The sequence below is a fragment of the Meriones unguiculatus genome, chromosome 19 (assembly GCF_030254825.1).
Source record: "Meriones unguiculatus strain TT.TT164.6M chromosome 19, Bangor_MerUng_6.1, whole genome shotgun sequence".
Taxonomy (NCBI): Eukaryota; Metazoa; Chordata; class Mammalia; order Rodentia; family Muridae; genus Meriones; species Meriones unguiculatus.
In genome coordinates, this window is record NC_083366.1 from 71,946,974 (window position 1) to 71,970,009 (window position 23,036).

The 23,036-nt window shown below is 40.8% G+C and overlaps 1 protein-coding gene across 2 annotated transcripts; it reads left to right on the forward strand.

Annotated features, from left to right (window-relative positions):
* Window positions 1-3,004: 3,004 nt before the first annotated feature.
* Hmgcs1 (3-hydroxy-3-methylglutaryl-CoA synthase 1) lies at window positions 3,005-22,065 on the forward strand. 2 transcript variants are annotated; one of them, XM_060372895.1, is made up of 11 exons: window positions 3,005-3,163; window positions 8,397-8,455; window positions 13,468-13,925; window positions 14,291-14,416; window positions 15,154-15,318; window positions 16,528-16,693; window positions 17,651-17,821; window positions 18,367-18,473; window positions 19,048-19,173; window positions 19,354-19,517; window positions 20,374-22,065. In XM_060372895.1, the coding sequence occupies exons 3-11, from the start codon at window positions 13,478-13,480 to the stop codon at window positions 20,461-20,463; spliced, it is 1,563 nt and encodes a 520-aa protein (XP_060228878.1). In that variant the 5' UTR covers window positions 3,005-3,163; window positions 8,397-8,455; window positions 13,468-13,477; the 3' UTR covers window positions 20,464-22,065. The 2 variants fall into 2 exon arrangements, with proteins under 2 accessions (XP_060228878.1, XP_021505838.2); XM_021650163.2 differs by lacking the exon at window positions 8,397-8,455.
* The last annotated feature ends 971 nt before the right edge of the window (window positions 22,066-23,036 follow it).

The following is a 23,036-nucleotide window of genomic DNA, read 5'->3' on the forward strand; positions in this document are numbered from 1 at the left end:
TCAATATCTAGAATGCAACTAAGAACTTTTGTTGAGCTGTTAGATTTCTCTTTTTTTGAGTTAGACTTTATTTGTATTTGTTAAAAAAAAAAGACAGAAAATTAAAAAAAATCTCACAAGAAAACAACCCCCCAAATATGCTAGCAAAACTGTGCCTTTAATTTATTTTTTATTCTAGTCTTAACAATTGCTTAAAGAAAAGTAATCAAGAGTCCAAATTTGTTTTCAGATTCACAGTATGTGGGGTACTGTAAAATTCTTTTTGGTCATATGTGTTATGCCTAAATCTTAAGGTCCTCAAAGACCACCAGGAGCCAGACCACGTATGAAAGAGCAAAGAGCTTTATTCTCCATCATCACGAAAGCAGTGGATCAGAGACGAGAGCCCTGAGCAGCCACATGGCAGGGTTTTTATTTGGGGTTTGAACAAGAACCCGGAATTCCAAGGGCAAGCTTGTTACAAAGTGATTGGCTAATTAACATAACTAATACCGAGTGAGCTATCTGCAGACCTCAGGAATGTTAGGTTGGTGGGCTAACGTAAGATAAGATACCTTCCTGTTACTGTAGTTACTTCCAGGCTATTCCTTGGGTAGAGAATTTTATGGTTTTCTTATTCCTGGAATTGGTGGCCTATGGCCTAGTTCCTGGGACTGATGACTTTTGGGGAGAGGAGGTCAGGCCTGTCCTTTCATTTGTATACCTTGCCATCACTTGTATGACATTAGTTATTTTTTTTTAGTCTAGTATAAACTACTATACTATTTCATAAAAATCTTAGATTTTTTTTTTAATTCAATTAAGAGGCTACTTATGGCTGGTGAGATGGCTCACCAGTTAAGAACCGTGGCTACTTTTTGAAAGGTCCTGAGTTCAATTCCCAGCAACCACATGGTGGCTCATGACCATCTATACTGGAATCTGATGCCCTCTTCTGGCACGTAGGTGTACATGCAGACAGAACACTCCTACATTTAAAATTAAAAAAAAAAGAGGCTATTTATTTAATTACTAATCTATTTTGTTGTTCATTGCTTAACTTTGTAATAATCACCATGACCACTTTGCTAAACTGAAAATTACTTAGATCAAAAAGGCAGTGCGTGGGTGGGACTTGCAGCTTGTCGAAGACATTCATCCTTAGGCTCATCTGGCTAATCATTTCCCACTGCACATGCTGGACTCGGGAGTGATGTGTAATCCCTCTTCAAGGACAAAGCTCTTCTTTCTTGTGTTTATCCTTCCTACCTTTCAAAACATTCCAATATACCAGGAAATTTAGCTCCTTACCCCCACCCCCAAATGCTGTTTATCACAGCCAAGCCATGTGTTTCTCTTTCTATGGCACGGTAACTTTAAAGTTTATTTTAAGATAAAAATAGATATCGAGTGCAATATGAATGATGGAGTCATAGCAGTTACTGAATGGTCCTTGCTTTCCAAGTACCTCCTGCTATTCCTTCATAGTGGGTTTCATAGCCAACAGATTTTGATACTCTTCTGTTGATAATGTGTTACTGGGTCATGTGAACCAGAGTTTCACATGAAACGAGCTACAGCTGAAGATCTTCCAGACTGGCTGATTAGGCCTTTGTGTTTATGTGGACTTGAATGTTGAAGATCCAGGGCCAAAATGATCTTAAGCTAACTTTAGTCCCTTTATAGCCACTCACCGCCCACCTCTGCATCTCTGCCCTGCCCTTCTTTTGACTATCAGGTAAAAGCTTTGGCATGTTTTAACAGAGCAGGTAACTACTTTCTCCAACCCAAATGAAGAATGTCATCCATTACATAGCATCTGAAGCCTATAGCAGATTTGTCCTGAATGCGGTAGCCTACCTACTTGCTCTTACCACTATGTATTTGATAAATTAATTTACTGCCATCAATGGCCCTTATTGACAATTCTTGGATGGGTAATGGAATTCTGAGCCTCCCTTATTCACTCTCACCAGAGCTAAGTGTTATGGTTTCTCTATTTGAGCAGGAGACTAGAATTTATTCTTATTTTGCTTTTTAAAATACTTTTATGGTGTATAATCATTGTATAAGTACTGGACTTCATACAGACAAGTTTATTATGTGTATTATATCAACTATATTATGTCTATCTGAAGGCAGTAATTGTCATCCTTCAGATTCAAGGAGCATTCTTTAGTGTTTAACTGCTCCTGTGTTCTGGGAGAGTAAGATGGTTCTTACCCTGAGTTCACTATGCTGAGAATTAGGATACCCTCTTTGTCTTTGAAAAAAAAAAAAAAAAAAAAAGTTTTATTTGGTAGCTATCACAGTTCAGGAGATAAGGTGAGTAGTCAGCCAAGTGCCTACCCCCCGCCCCCCGCATCACTAAACTGTATCAATTTCCCTTCTCGAACAAGACCCATCCTCACTGACGCCTAATCCCTAAAATATCGTACGTTAGGTTTACTTATTGTCTCAACAGCAATTTCTCAAATAGTCAAGGTGGTTTTAAATTGGGCATTTAGAATACTTACAGATTTAGAGATTCTGGGTGAATTATTTGCGCTATAATTTGTAATATAGGCGCACTTTGCAGCTCTGGAAACTAGAAAGCGTCAAGATCGAATTCAAGTATTCCAAATATTTTGCAGGAAAAGCTAAGCTGTGGTTGCTAGGCAACCTGACAGTCTCCCAAGCAGGGACGAGCTCACCTCCCACACTTGACCATCTCTCCCCAGTAGTGGGACGCGAAGTCGCCATTGGTCCCTAGCTACTCTCACTGACCTTCAATTGGCCAGAGAACCTCTCACTCCGCTCCCGTTGGCTCTCGCCGTCTCTCGCCGTCCCGTCATTGGCAGGCAAGTTCTCGGGCCACCGCGCGTCACCGTCTCACCCCACTTCCCAGGTCCTCCGACTTCGTCCCCGCCCCTTCCCCCGCCCCCGCGGCCGCGAGGGAAAACCCTATGGAGTCACCGCCGCTCATTTTCTTCCTATTGGCAGAAAGCGGGCCGGGGGGCGGGCGCTGCGGGGGGACTCTGGGGCTCGTGATTGGCCGAGGGAGCCGCCGTCCCGCCCCCTGCCGCCTCCCGGCGGTGCCGGTGTCGGGTGGGTCGGTGTCTATAAAGCTGCTGAGGGCGGGAGGCACTGTCCGCTGTCCTCCGGGGTTCGCTGCTCTCCACGCTCGGGGCCCGGTCGCGTTTGGGTGAGTGGGTCCCGCGCGGGCGGGACCGCCGAGGCTCCGCGGGCGGGCGGCGAGTGCGGGGAGGCGGCGGTGTCCTTGACTAGGCCGGAAGGAGCGGCGCTCCAGTCAGGGCTGAGGCGGGGACCCGGAGGATGGGGCTCCGGGAGCGGGCTGGCGCGGGGGTTCGAGGGCCCGGGGATCAGGGTCCGCTGCGGGGCGGAGGCGGGGACCCGGACTCCGCTGCGGACGCCGGGGCGCGGAGAAAAGGCAGAGGGCGTTGGGGGCCCGGTGTTCTGATGACATAGTCAGGAGTCGGAGTCGCCTCAGCGGTGGCTGTGACCGCCGACGTGGGGTCGTCAGCAGGGGATGACGAGGGAGCTGGGCTGTCGGAGCGTTCCTCGGGTTAATGGTGGACCCCAAAGGGATGGGGAAGCCCAGGCTCAGATGGAGGCTCGTAGGTTGGCAGGGGGTGTGTCCTGCCTCCGCTTGTGGCATTGATGAGAGGAAGTGGGCAGGGTTACTTTTCCCCAGTTCAGGTGCGATTTAGACCTAGCCGAGGACTGATGCTCTGGACACCTTTGGTACGTGGCTTGCTTAAAATCTAAGATTAGTGAGCTCGAGCTCCCCCGCCCCCGCGCCTCCTCTCTCCGTCCTCTCCCTCCTCTTAACCCCTCCTGTTAATATGTTCACAACCTCCTGTTAATAACAGCCAGCCCTAAGTGTTATAAAGATGTGATGGCCCCACGCCCACAGGTAGTCAAGGAAGTTTCGAAGCCAAGTGTATGGAAATCTTTGAAAACGTGACCTTCTTTGATTAGTGGTAGAGAAAGAATTGCCTTGCAACATTCTGGAAGAGGGAACTGGGGAGTAGGTGGCAGGAGGTTGTCCTTGCCAAGCTTGCCCCTGTGGCCTTGGCCTCAGGCCATCTCTGGCTGCTTTTACTACCCATCTCGGCTGCAGCCCCTCGCTCCTGCTCGCGATCTGGTGTGCCAGGGAGTGTTCAGTTGGCTGCTACATTTGCTGTATTTTAGGGTTCAAGCATGAGAAGCAAGAGCATACTAAACAACGACAAATCTCATAGTTATGTATTTTTTTCTTCCAAGCTGTGGTTTAAATTTTTATTGTACAGATCCCATCAGGTTGGAGACAGACTGAAAAGTCCTCCATGGGTATCTACAAGTGATTCTTTGCAGCCTGAGGCTTCTAAACAGTTCATGTTCTTTGATCAGATTTTAAAGTTTCAGTTAGTTTTGAATGGAGATGGAGAGAGTAAGGGTAGCCTGTCTCATGAAAAAGAGAGGCTGCCATTTCTTTGTATCTAATCTGTGTGGATATTTCTTTCCTAAATTAACACATCTTCCCTTTAGTGCCCTCAGCAATCCCAGTTCTCAGGTTTGTCTTGACCTTGAGGAAGAGAGAGTATAAAAATTAAATTTGAAGTCATTGAAAGGCCATGTCATCTGGGGCTTGCTTTTAACTTTTGTTTTTCATAAATGCCCTTCCTGGTGGCTTATTCATACCATTTAACTGAGGGACTTATTTCTGAGGTTTTTGTTTGTTTGTTTTTCTTTAACTGAGATTCTAGATACATTGTTTTTAGAAGAAATACAAAATCCACGACATTGATGGAACATGGGATTTTTTGGGTCTTCTAGAATGATTTTATCCCTGGGTGGGCCTTTCGTTATCCAGGGACTGGATTTGTGGCTGAACTGTGTATCAGAATCTATTTTTACATTTTTGTAAGCTAAGGAACTCTGAAGTGGCAATAGTTTCATTTAGAAAGGAACATAATCTCACCACTTAATGTTGGCTTTTAGAAAGCCATATAGTAGACAGCTGTGTGCTTTTAAAGGGCTGAGAAGTGTGTTACCCAGCTAATGGCTGCGTGCTAGTACTAGAGTTTTAAGAATTTATTTATCCTAATGTGTGGCACCTGTTGGTATTCCCTTAATACCTGTCAACTGTGCAATAAAGAGAAACTAACTTTGTTTGTTTTTGTTTGTTTGTTTGTTTGTTTTTTGGTTTTTCTTTTTCTGAGACAGGGTTTCTCTGGGTAGCCTTGGCTGTCCTGGATCCACTTTGTAGATCAGGCTGGCCTACAAACTCGCAGAGATCCACCTGCCTCTGCCTTCTGAGTGCCGGGATTACAGGCATGTGCCACCGTTCCTGGCATGTTTTTTTGGTTTTTCTAGTCAGGGTTTCTCTGTGTAACTCTGGCTGTCCTGAAGCTCACTCTGTAGACCAGGCTGGCCTTGAACTCACAGAGATCTGCTGTGTCTGCCTCCCAAGTGCTGGGATTAAAGTCATGGGCCACCACCACCTGGTTCAGAAACAAATTTTTTAAAGCACATCCTTTGTAACATATGTGTGGGTTCATGTGAGAATGAGTAAAACACTGACAGATGTTCTTTTCTGTTTCTGTTTGGCTCCTTACATGTTCAGATTAGGATCTGGGAATGATTCAAACCTAGCCTTTCTGTGAACAGTAGTGGTAGAGAGCCAGTTTCTTTAAAATTCCTAGGCACTGTTTGGCCCAATAAGTTTAGCTTATCTCAAAAGTGATAGCAAAAACTTACTAGTGATGGATATTTGAATCAAAAAAAAAAAAAAAAAAAAAAAAACCTGGAATGTGTCCTGAATAACTCTAAATTCAGCCAATTTTTTTTTTTTTTTTCTATACAGGGTTTCTCTCTGTAACCTTGGCTGTCCTGGACTCTGGTTATAGACCAGGCTGGTCTCAAACTAACAGAGATCTGCCTTTTTCTAACTCCCTGAGTGCTGGGATTAGACATGTGCCACCATGCCTGGCTTAAATGTTCTTTAAAGTCTTTAGCACTGCTCAAAAGGTTAGTTTAAAAGAAGCAAACAAGCTGGGCTTGGTGCATACATTTTAATCCTAGTACCTGGTGAGTGCTTGGATCTCTGCAAGTTTAAGGCCAGCCTAGTCTACATAGTGACTTCAGGACAGCCAGGGAATGCATAGAGGATTACTGTCTCAAAAAAACAAACAAACAAATCAAAATAGACTGTCCAACATAGATACAAAACGTAACTAATATTTCAACAGGGTAGGCTGTGCAGACTTGAGTGTGAATGATATATCTGTATAGGAATACAGGTCCTTGATTAGAAAACTGGTTTATCTAGGAGAATTTTCTAGAAAAGGTAGCTAGATTAGAAGAGAGCCTGAAAGATGAATAGAGGCTCCCACTCCCCACCCCAGTTACGGTTCAGCAAGGGGGGGGTCTTGCCACCAAATCTTAGTGATCTGAGTTCAATCCCCAGGACATACTTGGTAGAAGATGCCATCGTGGCAGGTTGTCCTCTGACTCTCACATGTATGTCATGGCACATGAACAGATAATGTGCGCACACACACAAATAAGTAAATGTGAATAGGATCTCTGATTGGGAGAGTGGACAGGGCTGGGTGTGCTTTATTTGAGCTATACAAGTATACAGGTGAGGGTAAAGACTTTCTAGCAATTTGTACTTATATGCTCCTAAAGAAAGATGAAGGTCCTAAATATCCTGGTTTTGTCTCCACTAAAAGTGTGAGAGAGCAGCAAGTAACTGCTTACACTTTACCAGGTAACTGTGTATCCTAGGTTAGTTTTTCTGTGTACTTGTTTGAGTCACTGCTGGGAAGTGAACTAAAAGGAGAAATCCTGTTGAGTAAATTTCAGCAAAGAAAGCAGCATCAACCCCATCAGCCTCATTCAGAATGCCTATATTGTGACTTACAGGTCTCCAAGCATGTGTTGTGGTGTGTGGCTGCTTGCAATTCTTTAACTGCTTCCTGAGCCACATTCATTCTTAGCACTTGCTCTGAAAAGATGTTATAGTCTGATAACTTTCTTTATAGCTTGGCAGTACAGATTGTATATTATATATCAGAAAGGCTTGGGACTGTAAGAAAGTGTTTCATGTTTTGAAATGTGCATGTATATGTTAACTGATTTTTGTAGGTAAGATTAAAGTCTAAAGGTGAAATTCATGCTTCCCATATACCTTACACACAAAATCTGAAGATACAGTATTTAAAGTATTGCATGCATTTTTTACTGACAGGTCATGTCAGCACTCAAAAAATTGTACTCTGTTGAGCTTAGGTTTCAAGTTTTTCAGATTAAAGATGCACCCTCGCAGCAACTGTAGAATAGAATCAAAAGCTTAAACCTCTCTGATAGGTTCTTCTCCAAAGTGCCATTCACTGCTTCTTTTCTCTCAGAGATATGTGGATTTTTTATGTTGTCTGTAATTGGCACTACAGCCTTCTCTGACTCTTATTTCTTCTCATTAGTGTGCCTTTCTCCTCCTCCCACCTGCTTTTTCTCTCCAGTTTAATCAAAATAGAAAGAAGACTGAGGATGTGGTCAGTATTTGACTGGCCAAGGGAGGGCCTAGATTTGATCTCAGCACTGCAAAAATAAACAAGTAGAAAGGGGTATAGTAACTTTTCAGAAGTGCCTTTGATACAAATTACAGTCCTGGCTTCAGGATGTTTGTAAGTTACTTTATCTCAACATGGGGAAGAAATGCCTTTTCTACCCTACTGAGAAAAGGTCTTGACCCCGCCTGCTTTATTTACAAAGAACACAAGCATAATTTGAGACAATAAAAAGCTAAACTATTTTCTGAAAGTGTATGTATAATGCTATAATCAAAGCAATCCCCCAAAACCTAGTAAAAACCTAGTAATCTCTTTCCTTACATATTCAAGGTTTACTTACTTTAGAGCCTTTGCCTGCTATGGGGCAGTATTGGTGACTGATCTTACCAAGCAGTTCCCACATATTTCATCTTCACCACCACTGGGAAGAGGAGGGAGGGGTATTCCTTTTTTTTTTTTTACAGGTAAGGGAATTGAGATTCAAAGAGGCACAAATTATTGCGTAAATTCTGAAAACTGTAGGTCAGTATTCCAGAAACTTACTTGTGTTTCTTCATCCTGATTCTTGGTAACCTACACTTAGAGAAGACTGTGACTCTCCCAGCATCATAGCTGAATGGTGATGTGATGTTGGTTCCTCTGCAGAGCCAAACCTGCCTCCCCAAGGACTAATCAAGGGCAAGTGGTCCATAAACTTTAAGTACCATATTTTTTCTAAGTACGTGTTGAATTGTGGGTTTTTTTATTCTTGTATAATATAATATAGAGAAGAAAATCCCTGTGTAGCTCTTTGATCTGAAGTCATTGATTGTGTAGTAGTGCTTTATGACTTTAAAAGTTCTCATTTGAAACTCCTAGTGCCTGAAGGAGGACACAGTGCCAGACCTGGAGACTGCCGCGCTCTGTCCTTCACACAGGTATGGCACCAGTCATGCTTCTTAAGGCAGGTGTTTTCTCCAGTGGGAGGGTGGGATTTATCCTAGAGCTAATGGCAGTTTGTATGTGCCATATATTTGTTTCTTTTTCCTCCCTGCTGCTTTCTTACTTGCAATGTGTCACCCTGGCTGGAACTTGCTCTGTAGACCAGGCACCTGCTTCTTCCTCCCAAGTGCTGGGATTTAAGGCATCACCACGCCTCAAGCCATATTTTCCTAAAACTACATGTTACCTTTTAAAACTAGTTAATACTATAAACACTTCTTTTAAATTAGTTAATACTGTAAAACTTTTAATACTATTAAATTAGTTAATACTATAAAAACTTTTATATTTAAAAGTTAGTGTTTACTTGTAATATGAAAAATATGGGTAATAAAATGTAGCCACAGAAGTTAATTTGAAATAATCACAGATAGGCATGGCTGCCAAAAGTGCTTTTACTTATTTATTTGCTGTTTATCTGTTAGTTTGAGGCAGGATCTTATCTGCAGACTGATTCAGTTCTTCTGCCTCCGCCTCCCAAATGCTGAGATTTCAGTAGTTTGACACCATATTCTGCATCTCAATAGTGCTTTTTTAAATTTTTTAAAAATATTTATTTATTTATTGTGTATACAATGTTGTGCCTGCATGTATACCTGCATGCCAGAAGAGGGCACCAGATTCTCATTATAGGTGTGGTTGCTGGGAATTTAACTCAGGACCTCTGGAGGAGCAGTCAGTGCTTTTAACCTCTGAGCCATCTCTCCTGCCCTCAGTAGTGCTTTTTAAAATACAGTTTCAAAAGACACACGTCTGGGCTCTGGGAGAATTTTAAGGTTATATGAGAATAGACAGGAGTTGCAGTGTTTAGACCAGTACCCTAATTATTTGCAGCTATTGTAATGCCATACATTTCTCAAGAGAAAGATGCCGACCCTTAACAATAAAGGAAAAGGTTGAGATTGCAGCAGCTGAAAACTGTCAGGCATAATTTGGTTAGGACAGAACAGGGAGTGGAGTGGAGAGCTCAGCTAGGAGACTCTACATAGGCCAAGGGCCCAGGGCTAAAAGCCTGGCCCTTAGTCACTGAGGAAAGTGTTAAGGTTTCTTGACTGACTTTGTTAGGACTTGTAGCTTCTTTTGTCCTCTGGGGGGTGTGGTCTCTTAGAGAGCAGAGGACCTTCTGAGGGTGCTTGCTTGGTTGAGTTAACTAGTTTTGTGGCAGATACGTACCTTTTGCCTCCTTTAATAAGCTGAGATTGAAAGGAGAAACCTTTGTATTTTATTATAAATACAGAATCTTCATTGTGCTACTCCTTATTACCAAAAAAATTAAGCCATATGAATGTTTTTAACTATTAGATTTTCAAATTTTATTTAGAGATGTATGGGTTTTTGTTGCTGTTTTGTTATTGTTTTTCCAAGATAGTTTCTCTGTGTAGTGCTTGCTGTCCTGGACTTGCTTTGTAGACTTGGCTGGCGTTGAACTCACAGAGATCCACCTGCCTCTGCCTCCCCGAGTGCTGGGATTAAAGCATGTGCCACCATAATGGCTTAGAAAAGTGTTTTATGAATAGTGAATTAATCAAAATATCTCATTCTCTGACTGGATAAGGAGCCAACAAACTATAATTCAAGCATTTTGAATTTTAGCTAGGTTTTTTTATATTCCCACCACCAATTTATATCTGCTCTATTTTGGCATTTGGGAGGCTGTAAAAGCACATGGTTAATAGGAGACCCAACAGTAACATTTTTGGCTGAAAGTTTTATCAAGTTTCTGTTGTAAATGCCGTCAAGCAATGATTCCATTTTCTTCTGCTGTCATTCTTCATACGCTTTAGCTGGGTGTTGTTTGTTTGTTTGTTGTTTGTTTGTTTTCCTCTAAGTTATATCTGTTGTATTTCAAATTTGATATTTGTTTACCAGGAACATACTTAAAATATCTTAGCTACTAGAAATTCTTTAAGAATGAATACTAGTGACCAAATTAGACAGAAAACACACACATTATATGAACATGCGCGCGCATGCGCGTGCGCACACACACACACACACACACACACACACAGTCAGAGTCATAAACTTGATACCTTGTGAAGGGTGATTTGGTATTTAGCAGCAATATATTCTCAAATCTTCACTAAATTTACTAGTGAGAAAGTACATTACAAAGAATGTTTTTGTTCATTTTATTTCCAAAAACATTGCAAGCCATTGGGCAAAGGCAACATGTTTTCTTCATGTTGCAAGCAGTTTGAAGGGTTGAAAAGAGTCTGAAGGAAAAGGAGGAGGTCACCCTACTGCTTCTGCAGGTCACTTATAAGAAGGTAGTCTGTGGACTGGTTACCTACATGCTATCTCTAAGGGTATGGACTGGCTTCTCTCTTTGTTTACTTTTTTGTTCTTTGGGGTTCTGGGAGTTGAATTCAGGACCCTTTATATTGGTTCTTTTGTCATTTATTTGTTTTATTTTTGGTTTTTCAAGACAGGAGTTCTTTATATAACAGTCCTGGCTGTCCTGGAACTTGCTTTGTAAATCAGGCTGGTCTTAAACTCACAGAAATCTGCCTGCCTCTACCTCCTGACCACTGGGATTAAAGACAAGCATTAATGCTAATTTTAGAACTTTTTTGCTGTGGGTTATGCCAAGGACTTAACTTAAAATCTGTGCCTGGTAATGGACAGTTCATTATGTCTTCATCTCAACCTCAGTGTAGTGAAGTGGATACCAACTCTAGATAACCATGGATTGTTAGAGAGCTTCTGTAGTAGCACCAGATGAAGACAGAGTAAGCATGTCATATGCCTCTCGTCTAGAAAGGTGTGCACGTTCCTTTTGAGACACAGAAAAGAAGCTGAAGATCTAGGAGGTCGGGAGGTAAACACTTCTCTACCCTCTTACTAGGCCATTACTTCAGTAAACCCCTTGTATTATAATATATGCTTCTGGGTCTAACTGTTGCTGATGATACTAGTTTGTTTTTGTTTTTGTCTTAATGTATTGAGCGTTGGGGCAGCATCAGTTAATTTATGTCCTCAAGGATATATTGGCAAATTATTACATTTAGTTATTGTTACTCTCCCATTGCATAATACATACTTACTATGCTTGGTAAAATACATGAAGATATTAAAAGGCATTTGGACTTAGTTGAGGTCACTTGGATCTATTAATCTACTAAAACAAATTAGTGCCATATGAAAATAGTACCATAGTCTGCACAGTATGGAAGGATTAAGCAACAGATTTTTTTTTTTTTTTTTTTTAAGTTCTGGAATACAGTGAAAGGTACATGAGCCTTCTTTGTTAAGGCTCTTTTGTGGATTGGAGATGGCTGCCTTCTTGTCATCACCTTACATGGCAGAGACAGAATGCATACATGCAGACTTGAACCAGCTCTCTGATGTTTTCTTGTAAGGGCGCCAATCCAGGCTGGAGAGATGGCTCAGTCCATAAAGGCTCAGCTCACCTCCAGAAATGCTAGGGTGCTAACCCTACCCTTAGGACTTGCCCTTCTGAAGACCACATCTTCAACTGCCAGGCATGGTGGCTGTGCTCACCTTTAATCCTAGCACTTGAAACTGAAATGAAAGGATTGTCTTGAATTTCAGACTAGTATGGGGTATAGAATAAGATCCTCTGAAAAAAGGAAATCTTGTAACTTAGCTGTTAGGTGCTTATTTTTTAGGTTTTAATATAGTCATAACTTAAGACTTTGGTGCTATAAAGATGTTTCATGTTCTAAGGACCAAACTTTTCTGCTTTTGATATTCCCTCAAGATCTCAATAATTAACTCACTGTAGGAATAACATATACTTTTATTCTGTTTTAACATTAAACCATAGTTTTCAGAGTGGCAAAGGACAGGTGATGTGGATTTGACTTTTCACTGTTAATATCAGATTAATGGTAGGTTGACAAATGCTGCCGCAGATAGCAAAAAGGTTTGGCTAGGTAACTGGCACACTAAATGTCTAGATGGGTGGAGAACTAAAATTCTGTTTCCTGAGCAGCTTTGCCCAGTTATACCTAATGTGAAGCTGGGTTGTAGTCTCATGGCTTTTCTTCACAGCAAGCCAGGACATTTATAACTACTTCCAGTAAAACAAGCCCCTCCTCACACACCCTGTTGGAAACATCCAGACTGATTTTTTTTTTTAATTTCTTGATAAATACATGTTTTAAAGACCTTGAGCCTCCTAGGTCAAATGACTAATCCCGTGGTAGGTAACAGTGGTCTGAAGAGCTAGCAATTTTTGCTTTTTTTTTGGCAAGTAATCTAGACAATGGCTGATTTGTTTTTACTTTTTGAGGGTGTTCAGAAATAAATATTCTCTTTGATTGATTGTTCATATATTTTTTAAAGATTTTATTTATTTATTTGTGGTTGGTTGGTGTGTACGTGTGTGTGTCTTTGTGTTTTCGTGGGTGGGTGTATGTGCATCACTGGAGTCCAGGTCCCAGTGGCGGTCAGAGGGCAAAGATGCCCTTGAACTGGAGCCGCCTGATGTGGGTCCTAGGAATGAAGCCTAGGTCCTCTGGAAGATGCAAATGCTCTTAACTGCTAAGCCATCTCTCCAGCCCCTGTAAGTCATACTTTTAAATCATCATTTTATTTTTATAATTTTTAAAGGAAAATCTTATTGAAAACTTGCTGTGTGTGTGTGTGTGTTGCTAGGGACTGAACCCAGGGTCTTGTACATGTTAGACAAGTGCTCTACGTCTAAGCTATATCCCATTCTAAAAACCATGTTTTAACTCAAGTTTTTAATAAGGTGGAAGTCTTTCTAAAAGCTTACAGTTCAAACAAACAAGTAGTATTCCTTTCCTGAAGTTGCTGCTTTACACATCCATAAGCTAGTGCCTCTGGCACAGTGTAGAAACCTAGAAAGACTATGGTAATGCAGGTGACTTTTAGATTCTCAACATCTGTTTTGCAGCCTTGAACTTGAAAAGTCAGCAACTTAACAGCTAAAGCCATGTTTTAATTTTTCTTTGAACAGCTCTTTCACCATGCCTGGGTCACTTCCTTTGAATGCAGAAGCTTGTTGGCCCAAGGATGTGGGAATTGTTGCCCTGGAGATCTACTTTCCTTCTCAGTATGTTGATCAAGCAGAGTTGGAAAAATATGATGGTGTAGATGCTGGGAAGTATACCATTGGCCTGGGCCAGGCCAGGATGGGCTTCTGCACAGATCGTGAGGACATCAACTCTCTTTGCCTGACTGTGGTTCAGAATCTGATGGAGAGAAACAACCTCTCCTATGATTGCATTGGGCGGCTAGAAGTCGGAACAGAGACAATCATCGACAAGTCAAAATCAGTGAAGTCTAATTTGATGCAGCTGTTTGAGGAGTCTGGGAATACAGATATAGAAGGGATAGATACAACTAATGCATGCTATGGAGGCACAGCTGCAGTCTTCAACGCCGTGAACTGGATTGAATCTAGCTCTTGGGATGGTATGTCCATGTCTGCATTCTGAAACAAACAGAAGCACACATGCACACGCAAAAAGCCCTTCTTGAGGGCAGAGCCCAGGGTCTCTGATAACAGAATAGTATCTCCAGTCCTGCAATGGCTGTTTAGTCAGTGAGCACTGTGTGCAAACTACTACAGTTACACTAGTCCAAACACATTAAAAAGATGATTGACTTGACTTGTTTAAATGAATTGTTTATTTTATGGAAGAATAACAGGAAAAAATTAGTGCTTTTCGTTTTTTTTTGTTTTACCCATATGGGGAAAGCATATTCTGGGGAAATATAACAGGCTTAAGTTCACTTGCGTGCTTTATAATTTGGCCACTTTGAATTACATTTTGCAGGACGATATGCTCTGGTAGTTGCAGGAGACATTGCTATATATGCCACAGGAAATGCCAGACCTACAGGTGGAGTTGGAGCTGTGGCTATGCTAATTGGGCCAAATGCTCCTTTAATTTTTGACCGAGGTGAGTGAGAAGACGTTTTTGTGTGTGTGTGTGTGTATGTGTGTGTGGTGCTGGGCTTGAACTTTAGCCCCAGTGCCTGTTAGGCAAGCATTCTTTGTCTGAGCTTTATCCCAAATTATTTTTTAAATTTCAGCATAGGCTATCACTAAGTTCTGCAGGTTGGCCTTGAGCTCTCTCTGTAACCTAATCAGGCCTGCAATTTTGATGGTCTTTTGGCTTCTAAATACCAGGGATTGCAGGTCTGTGATAGCAGACTTATTTATTTATATTTATTAATTATTTATACTTACTTACTGACAATATTCTGAGAAATTTGAATATGGTAGTAGAAGCTACCAGTTGCTGCATGTTTATTGGCTGCCAAGTGCTCTCTCTGTATCACTTTATCTTTGTAAATATTGTCCAAAAGGTAGAGTTGTCCTCCCTTTACAGAGAAGTAAAATGGGCTGAGGTAGAGTTGAAGACCTAACTTAGAGTAGTAATGTGCCCACAGTCGTTTATAAGTTCCTTTATCTGTAGGATTCCAGCCTCATCTCCTAGTTAGCAGCACCATAGGCAAGTTTCCTAAATGAATCTAAGTTTTATTTAAATTATGTTGGCTTCACCTTGTACAGCACTTCCTATATTGAAGTGCTGAGAGTTGATTGGTTGAGGAGAGCCCTTAGATAAGACAGTGAACTACTAAAATGCAAATAATAGCAGGACTGTGTCAGCATCTTTTGTCTTGGTTCTTACAGGGCTCCGTGGGACACATATGCAGCATGCCTATGACTTCTACAAGCCTGACATGCTCTCTGAATATCCTGTAGTAGATGGAAAGCTCTCCATCCAGTGCTACCTCAGTGCACTGGACCGCTGCTACTCTGTCTACCGCAAGAAGATCCGTGCCCAGTGGCAGAAAGGTGGGCTGTCCTCCAACCCAGTTTCTTGTACTAGATTCTGGTATCCAAAGGGCCGTGTAATAATGTGTTAAGCAGCTGTAGCAAGAAGCTTCTTTGTGAACAACTTCCGTTAATATCCTTACCACTTCATAGTCTTGGGGAATGTGTTAATTTTGATGAAGGCATAAGTATTTCTGCAGAGCTATTCCTAAAACTTAAGTTGATTTATCAATTACATTACAAAAGAAATTTGAACTTTATTTTTTGAGAAAAGTATTAAATGAGGTTTTAGTTTTCAGCTATTTTCCAGAGGCAGCTGTTTAAAAAATTACTTTCTCAGCTGGGCGCAGTGGCACACACCTGTAATCTCGGCACTCAAGGAGGCAGAGGCAGGTGGATCTCTGTGCATTTGAGGCCAGCCTGGTCTACAAAGCAAGTCCAGGACAGCCAAGGCCACACAGAGAAACCCTGTCTTTAAAAAAAAAACCCTAAATAAGTAATTAGATAAATAATTACTTTTTCCTGATTACAATTTGTGTTCTTAGAGATGAAAGGGTTAAAAATATAATCATAACAAGTATTAAGGGCTGTAGTAGCCACAAACAAGAACCATTTTGGTGATATATAATAACACACTGTTTATAGTTAAATATGTAACAGGATGGTGTGTATTTTATACATACTTAGCACTATGTTTTGAATGTCATTATTTAACAGTAGTGTTTCTTGAGATACAGTCTGGTTTTGTAACCTACACTGGCCTCAAACTCCTGAGCCTTCTACCTGAGGCTCCCCGGTGCTAGAATTACAGGTATGTCTACCACATCAGGCTTAGCAGTATGTTTTTAAGGGGCCAGTGATTAGAACCCCATAGTAAGTAAACTTTGTATGTGCATATGCTGAACAGAAACAGAAGTCCTGTGAAATTACCCATGCTGCAAATTAATGCATTTGAAAAGTCAGCATTACCATCATATATAGCTGAGTGACTTATTTGATTACACATTTCAAACTACTGAGAGATTTCGTTAGAATTTGGAGTTGCTATTTAAGTACACAGGGCAGGTGGCTCTTCTGTTGCCATCCCCTCTGCTCTCTTTGGAGTGTAGTGCACAAACTTGTCTTAATTCTTAAACTTAAGTAAGGGTACAAACATCCTAGCTCTAAAGTTAAGTTGTAAAAGTCCTGGCTTCTGTGGGGCTATCATCATTTCTTGGTCTTATGTTTCAGAGGGAAACGATAAAGATTTTACCCTGAATGATTTTGGCTTCATGATCTTTCACTCACCATACTGTAAACTGGTGCAGAAATCTCTAGCTCGGATGTTCCTGAATGACTTTCTTAATGATCAAAACAGAGATAAAAACAGTATTTACAGTGGCCTGGAAGCCTTTGGGTAAGAAGCTGTTCTGGTATGATTATTTTTATATTATATGAGTTTATTTGTATAGAACTGAAAAGTGGAGTCAAAAAGTGTTCTATTCCAGTTGAGCAGTGGTGCTGCTGCGTTTAATCTCAGCACTTGGGCAACAGAGGCAGGTGGATCTCTGGGTTTGAGACCAAGCTAGTCTCCAAAGTGAGTTCCAGAACAGCCAGGGCTACACAAGAGAAAGAAACCCTGTCTCAAAGAAGCCACAACAATAACAACAAAAGAAAAAAAAAAAAAAAGAAAGAAAAGAAAAGTTCTGTTCTAATCTAATATATCTCATCAATGAAAACATGGTTCTTAGAGAGGTGGTAGCTGGCTTACCCACACAAATTCATTAATCATTTCTGATTTCTGTTTTTAGTTCCAGTCACATTGTTACCAGCACAATAATGTGATCACAGAGACACCAGTGTTTGGCACAGCTCCCTACCTCTCCTTCCTCTGCAGTCATTCATCATCTTGCACCTCATCAGTCAGCAGGGATCCTGTGGTCATGTTTTAGACTCCTAGAATGCTGCACATGTTAACATTCTTGTTCTCTCCATCTGAGGAACTTCTATTTGACTTTTCAAGGCTTAATTCCTATAATACTACCTTTTAAGCTAAATTGATAAACACCACTAGATTTGAAAGACTTCTTTCTATACTGTGTTTAGTGACTATAAAGTGCTAAAGAGTTGTTGAGATCTATTTGCCTGTCAGTTTCAAGTTGTCTTTACTTGACTACAGCAATGTTAGGCAGAAGACCTGTACAGCAGGCTAGCATCATTTATACACTGACAGTGTTGCTCCCTGGCTCTTAGTAAATGCAAAACAAGACCCTGTATATTCACAGATTTGAATATTAGTTAGGACAACTACTAATAAAGCAAAAGGATGGTATTTAAGTGCTATGTAATTGTCTCTTTTAATATAATGTTTCAGGGACGTTAAATTAGAAGATACTTACTTCGACAGAGATGTGGAAAAGGCATTTATGAAGGCTAGTTCTGAGCTATTTAACCAGAAGACAAAGGCGTCTTTGCTTGTATCAAACCAAAATGGCAACATGTACACATCATCTGTGTATGGCTCCCTTGCTTCTGTTCTGGCACAGTAAGTACTGACTCCCCTTTTCAGGTCTGCTCTACTGCTGTCAGCTGATATGAAGGACAGGGGAGGCTGCAGCTCTTCCCTGAGGATTTGTCAATATCTTGTGGGCTTTCCTGGCTCTTGTTTCCATGGTTTTATTATTATTTACCTACAGTTGAACCACAAGTCCCTAATGATGATTTATGGGTGGTTTAATAATTTTACTAAATCCCATAATTCCCTAAAAGATGTAAGCTTTTGCTCTGATTGTACTCTAGCACTGAAACTTCAAGTCAGGTTGCTTACTGCAGTATTGAAACTCATAGATCATTGAAAACATTAAACTGGGCAGGGAATGCTGGCACATACATATAATCCCAACATGCAGGAGGCTGAGTCAGGAAGTTTGTTAGTGCAAGTTCAGCCTAGGCTATGTCAGCAGACAATGTCTCAAAGTAAACAAAGACCAAAGCTTCAAGTTAGATCCTGTGTTGAGCTGAGGACTGCCTGTGTGACCCCTGGCACACGGTAGCCTGTACCTGTTAAATGTGCTCCTTTCCCTTTCACAGGTACTCGCCTCAGCAGTTAGCGGGGAAGAGGATTGGAGTGTTCTCTTACGGTTCAGGCTTGGCTGCCACTCTGTACTCTCTTAAAGTCACGCAAGATGCCACACCAGGTGAGTGGTGGGTCGGTTAACAAGAGCACATGGCAGCCCCGCTGTGGTGAGGTTGCGCCAGCGTCTTCTCAGGGGAGCATTAGTCACTCTGGGAGAGCATTCCACTCTCATTTCATTACTGCTTTCCTTAGATTTTTTTCTTTTTTTCTTTTTACTCTTTACCCTGTAGATCTGCCTTAATAGGTAATATTCTGAATTTTCCCCCATGTGGTTTTGACTGTATTGAAGCAAACATTTGTGCTTTCCTTGAGAAAGAAGGAACAAAAATACTGAGGGAAAACTTGGCATCATTGAAAATTATACTGAGGATTGGCTAGAATCCTAGAATTGGATAGAAAAGTTATTTATAGTTTCAAATCCCACGTGTTTCTTAGCTTATGGGCTACCTGATACTAAAGAATGTCTAGTCAGGGGTGGTAGGAAGTTGTATTAAAAACCATCTATATTTTAGTTAAACATAGACAGTAGTTTTTAAAAGAGACAAGAAGTAATTTGCATTTGGCAACACTTTATTAAGTTTCCTTGAGACATGCTATTCTTAGTCTTTTAATGTTGAACTTATTTGCTCTTTTAGGGTCAGCTCTTGACAAAATAACAGCAAGTTTATGTGATCTCAAGTCAAGGCTTGACTCAAGAACGTGTGTGGCACCAGATGTCTTTGCTGAAAACATGAAGCTCAGAGAGGACACACATCACCTAGGTAATATGCTATGTTGAGACCTATAGTCATGTTAAACATACACAAGGCAAAAATATAGCAAGGCTTTGTTTAGTACCAACGTGATGTCAGGGAAATTGTAGAGATACTAAAATTCTGTTTACTGTGATTGCCAGATGGGTCATGTCATACGTAATTTTTGATATTCTGCTTTCCTTTCAGCCAACTATATTCCCCAGTGTTCAATAGATTCACTCTTTGAAGGAACGTGGTACCTAGTCAGAGTGGATGAAAAGCACAGAAGAACTTATGCCCGGCGCCCCTCCACAAATGACCATAATTTGGATGAAGGCGTGGGACTTGTGCATTCAAACACAGCAACAGAGGTTGGTAAACTCACTTTGTTAATCCTCTTTGGCAGGATATAAGACGTTTTCACTCATGTTTTTGGGTTTGAGAGCCCTAACAGAAGTACAACTTAAAGAAATGTCAGAAAAGCAGAGTCTCAGAGCAAGGTCTGGGCTCAGAGTCCATCTTTGCCATTTTTCAGCTGTAGAAGACGTGCTAAGTACTAGGTTTATCAAGAAACTAGAACTGAGAGGAAATTTGGTTGAGAGAAGGCTCATTTGTATCTTACGGGCCGGTAATCAATATGGAGGGAGGACGCTGAGCCCCTCATTTCTCTCGAGACCTTTTCAGAAGCGACACAATAGACTGAATTCCTGTTATTTGCTAGGCACTTTACTTACATTTCCTTTTGTAATCCTTACAAACCTTATACTAACCTCTTCGAAGTTTACAACTTCAAGGTAAGGCCCCAACAAGTCTCATCACTCAGGATTATAGAAGTCAGTGGGAAAGCCAGGTTCAAATGAAGAACTTCAACCTTAGAGTTACTGTTTATTTATTTATTTATTTTCCTGTTTATTATAATCTGATGAGTGTATGATCTTCTTGCTGTTAAATCAAATAGGAAGCACATCGAGGTAGCTTCTGAGTTGTGAATTGAAGGTGTTATGAGAGGCAATCTTGGAAGGCGCTCCTCACCGCAGGAGTAACTGCATACTCATCTCACTGCAAGGGCAAGACTGGGTGCTTAGCGCTCCTTGGAAAGCTTTATACAGTCTGTCAGTGTCAGCCTCTGAGTGTGTCCTGTATTGGCTTCTCTGTAGGTACTTTAATTAGCTCTGACTTTTAGAGGAAAAATTATAGAAGCCAACAATTGTTTTCTTTTTATTTTAGCATATTCCAAGCCCTGCTAAGAAAGTGCCAAGACTCCCTGCAACCGCAGCAGAATCTGAATCGGCTGTCATCAGTAACGGGGAACACTAAGAGCTCTGTGGCCGGATGGCTTCACAGTGTTTGGGGCTGGGATGGGGGATGGAAACGGTTGGAGGAGTGGATGTCTTGGGACAATTTTACAGATTACATGTTCTTGTAACTGATATGGAGCCTAGAAGACTTGTGTTTTGGAGTCTGCTGAATTTGCTAATACACTTCTGTTGTGCTGGCCAATGGTGAATGAACTGCAATGATGTAAAGGGCTCTGTAAAACTTCATGCCTCTCTGGACGCTTGCGTGCAGTTTAGCTTTCAAACATGGTGTGCACTGACTGCTTCTCTGGCAGCAAGCGGAGGTACTAGTGGTCTAATTTTTAGAAATTGGTTGTTTTTTGTTCTTTCTTTTTTTTAATGTCTAAGAATTTTATACTTAAATAAAAAAGTACCTGTAGCTTTTGGAAAAACTTTTCTAGGTTGGGATTGTGAAATTTAAATGTTACGCACAAACCCTGCTTGAAAATTGCAAGGTAGGCATTCTCTTTTCTGAAGATTTGTAAATCCTGAAGAGGGAAAAGGGCTATGGTTCTAGAATCTGATGACCATCAGTGAGAAAGGTTAAGATTAACTGCAATCACGTGAGCAGAAAGATGCCGGCCTTGAGCAGGCCTCCATCACAGCCAGTAGGTTCACCTGGATGCTGTGGGCATGGCTGTGGGAGCTGCTTCTGGCCAGGTCGCACTCAGCAGCACTGAGTTGGAGCTGGTGTGAGGAGGCTTGCTGCAGTCCTGAGCACCTCACCCATGAAGATAAAGTGTAAAGGAGGAAGGATGGGACAGGGACAGGCATACTAGGTTACAGTGTTACAGATACAGTTAATAGACTGACATCGTAAATTCCCAGGACACCTTTTTTTCCTTTGTGGTTTGTGTATTTTTGTGTTTTGTTTGTTTTTGTATTTGTTCAATGGAAACGAAAAAAAATTAACCCACATTTTCACATAATCTGACTAGCCAAAAGGAATATTGACTTTAAGATCTAGAAGTAGAAGTTCTAATGTTTTTTCCTAAACTTTTCACTTTAAAAACAACAAAAACTACCACATGAGATAAATAAGAAAATTCATTAGACAGTTCTCTGGGTGATTTTGGTGCTGAACAATGACATGAGCCTCATAGACTATAAACTAGAGATAGTTGGAACTAATGTACAGAACTAAATTTTTTAAACTTTATTTGCTGTTCAATTCTGTGAAGTTTCAGTTATCTAAAACACATAAGTGTGTGATGTTTCAGATTGCAAGCTGATATGTAATGTAGCATTTGTAAGATATTCTTGTCAATATTAACTAGTAGTATTTTGATTTGTACAGTTTTAATTTGTTTAAATGATTTCATTGTAACATTCACTGCTATAGATGAATAATGTAAGTTCAGATTTAAAGAATGGTGGGGAAATGGTGCATGTAATCCTTTTGCAAGTACTGAGAGTTCTGTATGTTTTGAAAAGAGTAATTTAATGTTTGGGTGCCAAGAAGTGGGTTTTCTCAGAGTCCATTCCGGCAATGGGCAAGCCTGGCAACACTGGCCCTGAGCATTGACAGTGCACCTTACTAATAGTAAGGTGAAGAACTTTGAAATAAAGTTTTAGACAAATATTTCAGATATTTGAGTGTTCTTTTCTGAGCCGACAATTTGGTCATGGAGTGAGCAAATAGCTATTTTTAAATGTAAGCCTTCTGTTCATTACTCATTCATTGGCTTATTCTTCAAACATTTTCAAACCCAATCTAAGCAACGCCCTCTACTCATGCCGGAAATAAAGTAGATCCTGTGTAGCCTTGCCACTCCTGTTAGGGTTCTACAAATTAGGAAACAGATTATTCTCTAGTGTAGAGCAGCTCATGTTATCATTTTGGATCTAGATTCAGTACATATTTGTTTCAGTTTCTGGTCCAGTGTTCTAGCACTCTACCTTTGTCCAGTGTTATCTTAGGTTGCTTTTCTTGTATACTCTCGGATTCTAAGAACTACAGCTTTCCTGTATCCTGTGGGGAATCTGCGTTGTCTTTTTCTAGATATTGAGCTTCATGCTAAATACAGAAACAGTTACTTGTGATCTTCCTGTGACATATTGAAAGCTCATCTTTTGTTTGCTGCTTGGAATCTCCTGAAAACACTGAGATAGAAGTGGATACAGCAAAGGTTATAGCAGGATCTTTGATTTTAAATGATATGATTTTGTTTTCTTTGAGACGGGCTCCTATGTAGACTAGCCTAATCGCCTAATTCCCTTGTCCCCACCTCCTAAATGCTGGGATTACAGGCATGTGCTACCATGCCCAGGCAGAAATCACTGATCTTAATGTCGAAGTAAAATCTTTCTTCAAGCTTTTGAAGAGCTGCTCTTAAGGTTCCTCTTGGTTTTTGGCTTATTTTGTTCTTAATTGATTGTAGAAGAAGTAGCTGATGTCAGATTCTTTGTGCAAAATTATTTCTGTTTAGGCAGTAATTTGATGCAGAGGATTACAAATAAAATAGTTGTAATTTTTTTTGTTTTTCCTAAAGCAGGACAATAGTTCACTTAATCAGGGGCAAGCATTGTTTACTAGCATTGAATTTTGTGGAT